Here is a 13,331-nt window from a genome sequence, read left to right on the forward strand (position 1 = left end):
CTAAGCATGAGGCTCGAGAGGCCACTTGCACAGAAAAGCCCCTGGAAATGGCCTGGATGAGCTGCAGGTGGGGGGGGCGGGGCCTCCGGGAATCACGGGGCGGGGCCAAAGGTGCGAGTCAGGTGCTGGCGACTCAAACATGGCGCCTGCCTGCCGGCCGTGTGCGGGGAGGACTCGCCAAAGGAGCCATGGCCTCCGCCAGCCCTTCTGCCTGGGAGGAAGCCGCCCTCCGCCTCTCGCCCGGATCTCAGGCAGGTTAGTTCCCCCCCGAGTGTCCCGGGTCCTTTCCGGCTGCTGCCCGGCGCTGGGCTCAGAGGGAGCGTCCGAGTGAGTCCGTGCCGGGCCCTTTAGAGGAGCTGCTGGGGCTCCCGCAGCCTCCGCGACCCTCAGCCACAGTCCCGGCTGGTTTCACAGCCTGGAGTTGTGGGGACGTCTCTTCCCGGCCTGGAGCCCTGGGCTGGGGGCCTGCTGTGGGGCTGGGACCCCTCACTCCTCCGGGAAACCTCAGCCGCCAAGACTCCCTCCCGGGTTTACCCGGAGGCACCGGGTGTGGGCCCACGGCCCTGTGTCTGATTCAGCCCCGACCCGCCCGCGTCTCCGCCCCTCCTCCCGGTCTCGATGCTCCTTCAGCCCCTGGTTGTGGGGCTTCTGTTCATCCGGATCTCAGGAGGCTCTGGTGACGGTGGGTCTGTTTTAGTTGTGAGTTTGATGTGGCTGCGGGAGGCGGCGGGTGCAGCTGCTACCTACGCCCCTGTCTTGTTTTCTCTCTCTTCAGGTTCTTTTTATATAAACACAGTGACTGTGTCTTATTTTTTCTTCTTTTTCCTTAATTGAATTCATTGGGGTGACATTGGTCAGTTAAATTATATAGGTCTCAGGTGTGTAATTGTACATCCCCTGTATGCACTGTGTCCACCACCCCGGGTCAGTCTCCTCCCATCACCACTTACCCCCTTTACCCTCTTTTACCCCCCACCTTCCCCTCTGGTAATCGCAGTACTGTGGTCTGTGTCTGTGACTTTTGTTTGTTATTTTGTTTTTGCTTAATCCCTTCACCTTTCTTAACCAGTCCCCTGGCTTTTCTCAGGAACAGGGGCCAAAGCAGTAAGATGCAGAGCATTGCGTATGTCGTGTGTTAGCTCATGTTGTGCCCTCGGCACCAGTCGTGCTTCCTTCTAAGGCCAGGAACTAAATTTTCCAGAATCCCCTCCTCTGTGAGGTTCTGGGGTGGTTTCCAATGAGGAAAGCTTTCCGGAGTGCTAGAAGATGGAACTGAATAGAAAGCCATTATTATTAGTTTCTTATTTTTTCCAGAAAATGGTACATAGTGGCTTTTCAGCAAATTTTGGATAATGACCCACATTGCCTGAGATACTTGATGGCATTTTTTGAAGACTCAAGTATTGCAGCAGCTCCAGGAAAGCTTCTGGAAAGCACTGACGTCTTCACTGTCGACCACTTTGACCTTCAGCAGCTGCTTTCCTGACCTCTAACCCACCCCTGCCCCTAATCCCCCCATTCTCACCCCCAGCTTTTTCAAAAGTCCTGCAAATTCCTAATTCTGCATTAAACACTATATATCTGAATACATCAAGTGGCTTCTGTTTTGCTGACTAATCCCTGGTGATAAAGACACCATCACAGTAAAGATTGGGAAAATACTCAGTTTATTAAATATCATGAATGTCTGGACTATCAGATACATCATCTCAATGTGTAAATATCAAATCACATTTCAAAGTCAAATTTAGATTACTGGGATTTCTTCTTCACTTCTCTCTAACAATAACAACTAAGACCATTCTATATTTTATTAGTTTTTTCAATCCTTAAAATGGATTTTGAAGTGATGTTCAAATAAACTTCAAGTATCTATCTTTATCTTTCTCTGAATAAAAATTTATGTTCTTAAGGCATAGGCTTGTAATTCATATACTTGATATTACTCAATGGCGTTTTATCTGTAGAAGGAAGAGGGAAATCAAATTTTAGTGACTGTTAGAAAACGGTTTAACCATTACTCATGACATGATATGTGAAGCTCTGCAGGTTCTATTTGCTGCTAGAGACTAAATACTGCTTTCATAAATCAGATGTAATCAAAATCATATTTAAAGATCAAAGCAGTTGTGACTTAGTGGAGCTTGAATACTACATGTACTATTCTGCATACCAGGCACTGTTCTAGGTACTTCACATATATTAATGTATTTAATCCTTATGATTAGGTTTAATTATTATTAGCCCCATATTACAGATGAGGAAACAGACGGGTCCAATGCTTTGTTCACAAAGAGAACACATGGCAGGGCCAATGGTAGATTAGCAGTTAGCAGGTTATGAGCCTCAAAGCTGTTTATCAGCCCACACTCTTCAGCTTCTCTTTCCTCTCTTGCCCATTTCCCCTCTCTCTGTGTCATTTTTTCCTAGCCAGTAATTCCCTGTCTTTTTCACTGAAAGATTTCATTGATTTCAATCCCATCAATATCCTCCATTTCTTTTTTTCACCCATGACCTGAAAATTCTGGAAGAAGACCAGGAGGTGATTTAGCCAGCCTCTGGGATGGTGGACAAGAGAGGAGCAGAAAAGGAAATAGAAATGGTTCTGTGAATGCCCATAAATGCTGGTTGTTGTTTTTTCCTGCTATTTCCTCTCCTGCTCCTCTCTTGTCTACCATCCCAAAGGAGAGATCAGGCTGGCTAAATCACCTCCTGGTCTTCTTCCATTTCCCCCCTCTATTTCTAGGAGCCAAAGAAATATTAAAAACAAATGAAACTGATAACACCAATGAGCAATAGAATAAAGCTAGAGTGAAAATTGAACTAATAAACTTGGGAAATCCCAGCCAGCATGGCTCAGCGGTTGAGCATTGACCTAGGATCTAGGAAATCAAGGTTCAATTCCTGGTCAGGGCACATGCCCAGGTTACCGGCTCCGTCCCTAGTAGGGCGCATGCAGGAGGCAGCCGATCAATGAGTCTCATCATTGATGTTTCTCCCTCTCCCTCTCCCTTCCTCTCTCTGAAATCAATAAAGACATATTAAAAAAAAAAAAAAAGAACTTGGGAGAGCAGGTTTTGGTAACGCAGGACATGCGGTCCTTGAGCTAGTCTTTTTGTTTTCCTTCCCCAAGACCTCTGTTCTCTCTTTTCTTAATATGGTTCCAGCTGCCATCTTAGAATATTAATGGGGATGAAGATGATTTGCCATTTATCTTATGAGAAAGGATGAAGTTGGTAAAGAAATACATAAAATTAGAATATAGAGAAGTAACCTAGTTTAGTATGTCAAATTAGAGTTGAAAACTTTTGAGGTCATAGGGATTTCTGTGCCATAAAAGTCTCAAATAAAATAAAATAATACATATATTTAATCTGTCTTCCAAAGGAGAGAAATCAATGTTTTATATTTCTCAACAATAGCTGATCAAATAAGTACTCAGTAATTTCTGTTTTCTGGTTTTCAAACCATGGTAGTGTTATGATCTTGTGTTTTTCAAAATGGGGTCCTACTGGCTGAACACTAGCGTTAGTAGAAAAACGTATATATATGTATATATATACACACACACACATATATACCCACTTTGTCTCTAGGCCAGGCTGATTCAGCATCACCCTTCAAAAAGAAAAGTCCTGCCCTAGCCAATTTGGCTCAGTGGTTAGAGCGTTGGCCCACTGACCAAAGGGTACCAGGTTTGATTTTGGCCAAGGCATGTACCTTGGTTGCAGGCTCCAGCCCGGGCCCTGGTTGGGGTGAGTGCAGGAGGCAACCAATTGATGTCTCTCTCTCTCTCTCTCTCTCTCTCTCTCTCTCTCTCTCTCTCCCTCTCTCCCTCTCTCCCTCTCTCCCTCTCTCCCTCTCTCCCTCTCTCCCTCTCCCTCCCCCCCCCCCCTAAAATGCAATGGAAAAAACATACTCCAGTGAGGATCAAAAAAACCCAACAAAAAAGAAAGGCGCTTATTATTTTTCAACTTCTAGTACACCAGCATACTTTATAACTGTTTAGCTTTTTGAAGTGTTAAATAGAATATAATTACTTTTAAAATGAAAACCAATACATTCAGAACTTTAAGCAATTTTTGAGAGTTATGCCGCAATTTTTGTTGTACTCATTTAGAGTCACCCTGGTATGTGTAGCAATTAGGACTGAAAAATTAATCTCAGCTGTTAATATTTAGAAAGTTAAGACTGGGGACCAAACAAAATGAAGCTTAACCTTATAGATATAATCACAGAAAATGTTAAAATAGATATTTATATAGCACTGGCCTTATAAGTAAGGGTGGGGCAATTTCAGAAACTCTAAGAAAGCTTCTATTCTTCTTTTGCTTTCTTGATTTCTGAGATACAAATAAATCCTAATTTTTGTGATGCAAAGAGGTTTTTTATTGCTTTTCCTGAAAAGGATTTTAATAGGGAGCGAATAAAGAGAAAGAACTGTCAGGGAAAAGAGTAAGGATTGACAAGTCATTAGTGGCACATGATCCACTGAAAATGTTTAGGGCCACCCTCATATCAATGAATAGTGATTGATTGATTTAAAAGTGGTAGATTTTTTGAGAGGAGTGAGGGTGGTCATATGTGGTTTTTTTAAAAAATTTTTATTGAATCAGAGGGACATTGGTTAATACAATTACATAGGTTTTTCAGGTATACAATTCTATAATACATCATCTGTATATTGTATTATGTGTTCAGCACTCAAAGTCAAGTCTTCTGTCACCACTGATCCCTCCTTTACACTCTTCTACCTCCTTTACCCCCCTTTCTCTCTGGTAACCACCATGCCATTGTCTGTGTCTATGAGTTTTGTTGTTACTGTTTTGATTAGTCTCTTCACATTTTCACTCAGCCCCCTAACACACTGCCCCTGAGAGCTGTCTTTTTATATAATATTTGACGAACATATAAATTAATGGTGTCTTAAATCTGTATTATAGAATATTTCCTCTCTTTCAGCTCCAGTGCCATAAAATACTCCATAACATTTGATGGTTGTATCTACATATTGAAATTCCTTAAGTGCACATCAAAATTTTGTATAATAAGATAACTCTACAATGACACAAAATAATATGTTTAGATTTAAAGGCAATTAGTAAATCCTTGTATGTTTTTTATTTTGGAAATAAAATATTAACAGATAGGTATCAGTTACTAAGTAGATTATCTGAGTAGATAGCAAATGTCAATATCTAATATTTCTTTTCTGTTTTAAAATTTAAATACCTGTATTTTCTTTTCACATTTGGCTCCAGTATATCCAGTACGGCAAGAACACACATTGGGAAGTACACATCTGCCTCCATAGAGACACTTTTGATTGCAAATTGCTGCAATACACAAATTTTTATAATCACCATTTTTTGACACAAGTACTTGTGGTCTTAGGTTATTTAACAACTCCGCTACAAAAATAGTCATAAGAATCTATGAATGACCAACTGCACTCCTGTCTTCCTGCAACCATACTGCACGCACACACAGACACACACATCCAAAAACAAACCACCCAAAACTCGACACAACAGTTTTACAATTCTATAAAGATATTACTAAAGTAAACAAAATTTTCATTGACTACATTTTCAAGTACTTAAAATATATCTTTTTGGTATCTTTAGAGAGGAGATTCAAATCAATAATATAAGATGACATTCACAATTTGCTTTTTATCAATTTAGCAAAAATTTTAAAAAGACAATTCAGTACAGGCCAGTGTAAGAAAAACCAGACAATTTTATTTACCATCATCAGAAATTTATTTATTTATTTATTGAAGTTAGGCAAGGACTCCACCCTTTATTTTATTTATTATTATTATTATTTTAATATATCTTTATTGATTCCAGAGAGAGGAAGGGAGAGAGAGAGACAGAAACATCAATGATGAGAGAGTCATTGATCAGATGCCTCTTCCATGCCCCATACTGGGGATCAAGCCCACAATCTGGGCATGTGCCCTGACTAGGAATCAAACTGGGATCTCCTGGATCTTAGGTTAATGTTCAGCCGCTGAGCCACACCGGCCGGGCACCATCATTAGAAATTTAAAGTGAAACAACTCTATTGGAAACAGTCTAAAGATTTTCACTGTCTGTACTAGAATTTTTTTTCCTTAAAATCTCTCCCAATGAAATTTAAAAATATCCTTATTTCACTATATCTCAGTATCTATCTGTCTATGTATCTACCTACCTACCTACCTTCCTACCTATTTATCTGTCATCTATCTATATAACCACCTATGGAGAGAAAATTCTTATTATAGCAATAACTTCTAAATAACTAAAATGTTCCACATAAAAGGAAAGGTGAAGTGAATTATAGTACTAGTATTGTGGAATTTAATATATCATTTAAAGTTATGTTTTTAAGGACATGGAAACATTTTAAAGCTATATTGAGTGAAAATAAGCATAATATAAATTTATAAACAATACAGTTATTTTTCATGAGAGAAGTATCTGCTTCAACAGCTCATAGTGGAAACTGGTATAATTCAAGGTAATATTTCTTTTGGTATAAATGCAACATTTAAAAGTTAGGTTTTCACCAGGACTGTTGTGTATGGTTGGGCAGGTTGTGTAAGGCAAAACTGCACAGCTGAGGAAGCACTGTTCGTTTGCATCACTGACATCACGGATTTGAATACTTATTAAACAATTTTCCAGAAAAAGGCAGTAGAACACCTTGCTCAAATAATGTCATCAATATTTAGACAGTTTCTGGATAGTTGAAAATAAAGCATTTTGAGGAAAGGGACTTTTAAAAATACACATAAAGGGAGAGCATTTGACATCTTGCTCCCTGCATATGTCATCAGTTTGGCTCAAATAAACTCATAAAAACTCTCTACAGGTCTGGATGTTTCTTACGTCGTTGAGTTGACGTAGTGGGTCACGATTCTGAAGAAGCCCGGGCCACCCAGGACCACACCGGCCTCCTGCTTTTCGCAAGTGAGCTCGGTGAGTTTCTCTCGGAACTGTGGGCCTCCTTGCAGCAGGCCATGGCTTATTTAAGCTGTTCCTAGAAAATCCTCAAGGTGGCTAAGGATTGAGGTAGCCCAGGGAGAGAAAGAGAAAAAGGTGGCCGCTTTTCATTTCCACTTTTTAATTGGATTGCTTGCTGAGAGTCTGAGCAAAAGTGTTGCTGGTTACATGAGAGACTGAACTCTCATTAGTTCCCAAAGAGAAAGGACGCTGCTTCCCCAACCCAAAGGGCCAAAGGGGTGAGGACAGTTCGGACCTCACCCCTGAGTCCAAGCAGCAGAGGTGGGCACAGTGCACTGCATAGCACAGCCAATCTCGGGGCAGCCTCCTGGAGCCCGGGAGAAAGGTCTGTCCTAGCTTTAAAGGGTGGGGGGCATTTGGAACTTGGCTTGTCAAGGACACATATAAGTTGTAAATGCCTCCAGGGAAAATTTGGATCTAATTGTTCTTTCATAAACTGGTGAGTTTTTCTCATGACTAGAAGGGTTCTGTTTGTGTCTGCCTATGTTGTAAATCTGAGATAATTTTCTATCTCCGGATGGTATTGTGGGTGGAGGAGGGAAGTGGTGGTGGTGGGGGGAGGGGGAGGGGGGAATAGGGGACATCTGCAATAATGTCAACGATAAAAAATAAACTTAACAAATTTAATTTAAAGGCAAGGGCTTGTGAGAATTGGGTATTCTAAAATTCTCAGAAAGACAGAAGCTAACTCAAAAGCTTTTCAAGTTCATGTGATCTAAGATTAATTCTTAGTAAATCAAAGCTAGCTTACATTTGGTTGGTTTAAGCAGAAAAGACATGTCTTTATTTTGCCCGGGATTTACAAAAATAATTCCATGTTAATGATTGACTTTTAGGTCTATAAATAATATTTCTAGAGGTTATAAACTGTCCAAGTTAAAGAATGCTAGTTGCTTACTTAGTTTTAATTAGAAATTGAGATTTTTAAAGGTTAAAATCACAATATATGTAGAAATAACTTGGTGGTATTTCAAGAGGGTTCCTGGAATACCTCAAAATATTTAAAATTGCATGGGAAGTATTGCAAAATAAGTGATGGAAACTTCTAGGGTATATTGTATGGGTAAACAATGGTTGTAAATTCAACAAATAGTAGGGGCTATAGGAAACCCAAGGTGGCTGCTTGGTTCTTCCCTGCTTTCCAGCTAATAATTTTAAAAGATGGAGGTTCAGAACCTATAGTAGAAAAAAAATGCTGTAGGCTTACGTAGCTGACACTGCATTCCTTCCCAGGTGGCAGGACAAAGGCATATACTGGGAGCAATACATTCACCACCATTTTTACATTCCTGAAAGCAGATTGCTGCAAATAGAAATGTTAAAAATATAATTTACTAGTAAAATCCTGTCATAAGCCATAAAAATGTTCATTAGAGGAAAAAAGACAGTTAAAAGTCATTGATGAAAGGATCTTTTCCCTTAACATTTTATCCAGAATGTTTCCATTGTCACAACTTATTCTTGAAAAACATGATTTTAATGGTTGTGTGATGTTCCATTAATAGAGTGATTTAACTTCCCTCCAAATGTTAGACACTTATGTTGTTTCTTGTTTTTCTCTTTGAGCAATACATTATATTAGCTGCTAATTTGAACTAATAATTTATAAAAAGAAAAATGAAACATTTGAATGAGGAGAGCTGCCATCATTTTTGAAAGCAGTGGCACCCAACCTTGGGAGGTTCTGAACTGGTCGATCTGAGATGGGAATCGGTAATTTTTTAAAACCTTCCCCTGACTCCTACTTCAGACTAGGAAACCAGGACTTAAAGATTTGCTATTTATCCTGGCAATTGTAGTGAACAGACTAGAAAATACAGAATACCCTCCTTTTCTGCTCAATCGAAAGAATGAGTTGAAAGGACTTGGCATTTTACTGAGATTTCTATTTCAAAAGGATATCACCTGAAACAGAAACAAAGAAACAAAAGTAAAAACAAACAAAAACAAGGAAAACGCTACTTGTCTTAAACTCTGATTCACATTCACAAGGTAACGCAGGCCTTAGCATTTTGAGTATTCCTCTTACGTGTGTTGCATTGCTTCCCTCTCCAACCAGAAGGACAAGAGCAGATGTTTGGTCCCACACATTTTCCTTCGTTCATGCACATGGGGTCACAGATACCTTAAGGTAAAAACATGAAATGTCAGCTCTTAAATAGTAATAGTTTTGTTATTTTATGTGTTTGCTTTACCTGTAGTTGGCAAATACACGTAGTGGTGTCTTACTTTTTTGGCATCTCCTACCAGTGTATCCTTCACGACAGATGCACACGTTATTTCTCACACAGTGGCCACCATTCTTACAGGGAGGGTGACAGATAGCTAAAAGAATACATGGCAGCAATCTGTGAATATTACATATTCAATTATTATATATTACATATTGCATCATGAGCTTGCTATCTATAGGGCCCTAAGGCAGAGAGATGTGCTATTAAAATAAAAGATCACAACTGCAAGTCACTAAAATCACCCTTCTAAATCATACAATACAATCCTTAGAGCTATAAGCTGCTAGTGGGTTAGCACAATTTGCACTGTATTGGTGAAGTGTTCATAACAATGGAGTCTTTGGCATTATAGTGCAGATATTATGAACTTAATCTTATGTTTTACCATACTTGGAAGTAAAGAGTGAAATGATCTGGTCAAAACCAAGAAAATAAGTCAAAACCTAGCTCAAAGTAAGAATATATCTATTCCTATGGAAATTAGAAAAAATATGAATAACCTCACATAATATTTAAAAAATACTTTTAGGTTAAATTTTAAATACCTACTGAGGTAATGAATGCAGAGCTTTATATGTGATGTTTCTATGATTGTTTGGTAAAAATCTTTTTAATGATAAATCCTCAGCTTTGTTAGGAATATTTACTGAGTAATCTTGAATACACTATCTTCTATATATATATAATTCTGTTCTATGAAGTTTGAAGCTAATATTTATCATCTTTTATGAGAGGATTATTATTGTTTCATGTTTCTTCCAGATATGACAATTAAATGTAGTTGTTTTAAATTTTAGTTTGTGTTTCAAAAATTAATGTCAAATTAATTGGTTTGGATAATGGGGATGTTGCTGACTTGACTCCTCATTTGAATTAGATCCATCTTAAATAGCTGCTATCTTAATTTCCAAACATTATAAGAAAAATTTAACTGATTTCCAGTGGGTTTATAAATGAAAATAATGTAGCCCTTTATGTATAAAAACAATATAACTGAATAACAAATGAATAATTTTCATTATTTTAGACTGAGCTTTTTCTGGTTAATGCTTGAGTCTACTTTCTCTGCTATTATTATTGCTTTTTTATTATTATTATGGAGAAATACTCATATACTTTCTGCTTCTTAATCTTTATACAATTTAAGATTATTTATATTTATAAAGAAAAAAATGTATTCTTTTTATTACAAAAACACCATAAGAAACACCTAGAGTTAGAAATTTAAAATTAAAGAAATTAAGTGAACAGAAGACCTATCTATGATGGGTAATCTTGCTATAATCAATACTCATCCATTCCACAAAACTTGAGTATAGAGATAAATACTACAGTTATACAAAAAAGTATATCTAATATAAGTAATATAGAGAAATGGACGGCATAAAAGTTAGGCTTGGTCATGCCCACCCCAAATCCCATTTTAGGAAAAGGAGATTTAGGAGAAAATTCAACTTCACATAAATATTTAAGACATTCTCTAGGCTTCAGATAAATTTTCCATCAAACTCCAAAGTGAGCCAAGTAATCTGGCCTCACCTTCTGTGCGGATCAGGTTTATGGCATTCAAGGATGAAGGAAATTGGAAGATGTATTTAACCATCTCTCCAGCCACACATTTTAAGCCTTGCTTATTAATAGTGTAGTTTAACTCTTTCATGATGTTTCTAGCTCAGTTTTGAACTCCCATAGAACACACAGTATATACTGCTCATAGTTTACTTTTAACCACAGTCTGCCTAATTTTATTCAATGACTTTTGATGTGTGTACCATCTTTCCTTCCTGCCGGTTGGGCTCACATCAGGCTCAATAATGCATGTGATTTAATACAAATAAAGATCATGTTTTTATTTCTTCTGCATTTCTGTAACAAGTCTTAATGACAATAACACTATTACTTAATAGTATCTGGCTGCTTTTATGTGCAGGTAGTTGACTGTATGTCTCACTTATGCCTCACAGTAACTGTCTGGTTCAAACTTGAAAGCTAAGATGGTTGAGCCCTGTAAGTAAACTTTAAGTAAATTTCCAAAATTATGTCAGCTAGGGAGTTGTAGAGACCAGCTAATTCCAAAACCTGCTAACATGACCTATGTTCAATAGATAATAACTAGTTCTACTTGATAATTTAGAGATTTCCCTCTTTCCCAGTTATACAGTTGGCATATAAATTTTAGAGAACTTTTTTTTTTTTAAAATATGTCTTTATTGATTTCAGGGAGAGGAAGAGAGAGGAAAAGAGAGAGATAGAAACATCAATGATGAGAGAGTCATTGATCAGCTGCCTCCTGCACGCTCCCTACTGGGGATCAAGCCGACAACCTTGCATGTGCCCTGACCGGGAATAGAAACGTGATTCCCTGGATCAAAGGTTGATGCTCAACTGCTGAGCCATGCCATCCGGGCTAGAGAACTTTTAAAATTGTATCTTACATCTACTTCAAGTAGTATAAGAGATGTAAGCTTTTCATTTCCCTTCTTATATTCTCCACTCAACACTATAGCTCATAAACATGGGTTTCAACATAGTCTTCTAGTTTTCAAGATTTGCCTTAACTTTGTCTTTACTTTCTTCTATTTTGCTCTCTGATTTCTTATAGGAAATCTGAATTATAAGAACTCATTTCCTATATGCACATATCTGGTATTAAAACAATGGCTTTTTTCTCTGCCTCAATTGCCACCTAAGACTCCTAGCCAACCTCCAAATGAAAAATTGGGATAAAATCAAAGTGTAACATGGAAAATAAAGTATAAATTTTAGAAATTAAATTATGACATGTTCTGATATGCTTTACTAAAAAAAAAAAATCTACCCTACATTTTGCATAAGCTCAAAAATATGAAGATCAGAAAATACATTTTAAATTTTATTTATTGACATTAATTCATGCCTACACTGATAGCTTCAGGACATCCTATTATTCTGAAAAAACCTGTAGCATGAACATTATGAGGGAAGTGTTAAAATAATTGGTCATAAAGGGGAAAATGATGCATCTTTATGTTCCCACATCACCTTGTACAGTGCTGCGCACAGCTGGCTCTTCATAAATGTTTAATAAAATTAAAGTTAAGAGCCTGGCTGGTGTGGCTCAGCAGCTGAGCATCGACCTATGATCCAGGAGATCGTGGTTCAATTTCCAGTCAGGGCACATGTCCGGGTTGCAGGATCGATCCCCAGCAGGAGGTGTGCAGGAGGCAGTCAATCAATGACTCTCTCATCATTGATGTTTCTATCTCTCTCTCCCTCTCCCTTCCTCTCTCTGAAATCAATAAAGACATTTAAAAAAATAAAAAATAAAACTAAAGTCAAGAGAGATCATGAAATAATAGTAGACATTAGACTGACCACAAGTCAAACGTTTTTGCTGTGAAGGCAACAAAAATGGCACCATTTCATTATAATAGACTGCAAGAAAACTTTGCTTATTTGTTTTACACCTTAGTTCTACAAAACTGCACAGACAACTTCCATGGTTGTGAGCCTAATATATGTATCATAACTCTGATATATTTGGTGTGATTCTTTGGTGGCCAAACCTGCAACTTCATAAGAAATAGAGAAAAAAAACTGAATAGCATCTTCCCTTCAGAATTTGTCTCTTTGTATTTACTCAGAGCTCTATTTATATCTAACTTTTCCTTTGCCTTTTTATTTTTTTAAAAAGAATAATTACCATTCTGACACTGTGCACCAAAAAATCCACTGGGACAGAGGCACATGTTTGGCTTATTACAGGAACCACCATTGAGGCAAACAGGGTCACACCAAGCTAATGAACAGCAAGAGGGAGAGAGACCATAAAAGTTTTATTATTTAAAAAATGGAAGCTGCACAGAAAGTACAACATAGTGCATAACGAAATATTTTATTTTTACTGCAAGTAAAACCCATCACCTATAATTAATTAGATTTTGCCAAACATAAGAGGAATGAAATTACTGGTTAATAGCTTTGAAAGTCTGTTGTGTTTTTTTAATCTTCACTTTTAATTTTCCATTGCTTTTCAGAGAGAGTGGAAGGGAGAGAGAGAGAGAGAAAAAAAACCATCAGTGTGAGAAAGACTCATCGATTG

General features: G+C 37.9%; 1 protein-coding gene across 1 annotated transcript in view; it reads right to left on the reverse strand.

Moving 5' to 3' along the window:
* Positions 1-13,331, reverse strand: part of VWDE (von Willebrand factor D and EGF domains) — a gene marked incomplete at both ends in the record, with an annotated part of 62,386 nt that overhangs the window by 1,399 nt on the left and 47,656 nt on the right. The window contains 5 exons of the mRNA XM_081146978.1: positions 5,233-5,336; positions 8,224-8,319; positions 9,046-9,141; positions 9,246-9,341; positions 12,933-13,028. Of these exons, the coding sequence (XP_081003104.1) occupies positions 5,233-5,336; positions 8,224-8,319; positions 9,046-9,141; positions 9,246-9,341; positions 12,933-13,028 (488 nt within the window). The remainder of the gene's footprint in view (positions 1-5,232; positions 5,337-8,223; positions 8,320-9,045; positions 9,142-9,245; positions 9,342-12,932; positions 13,029-13,331) is intronic.

Source organism: Miniopterus schreibersii, assembly GCF_964146895.1.
Source record: "Miniopterus schreibersii genome assembly, chromosome: 9".
Classification (NCBI taxonomy): Eukaryota; Metazoa; Chordata; class Mammalia; order Chiroptera; family Miniopteridae; genus Miniopterus; species Miniopterus schreibersii.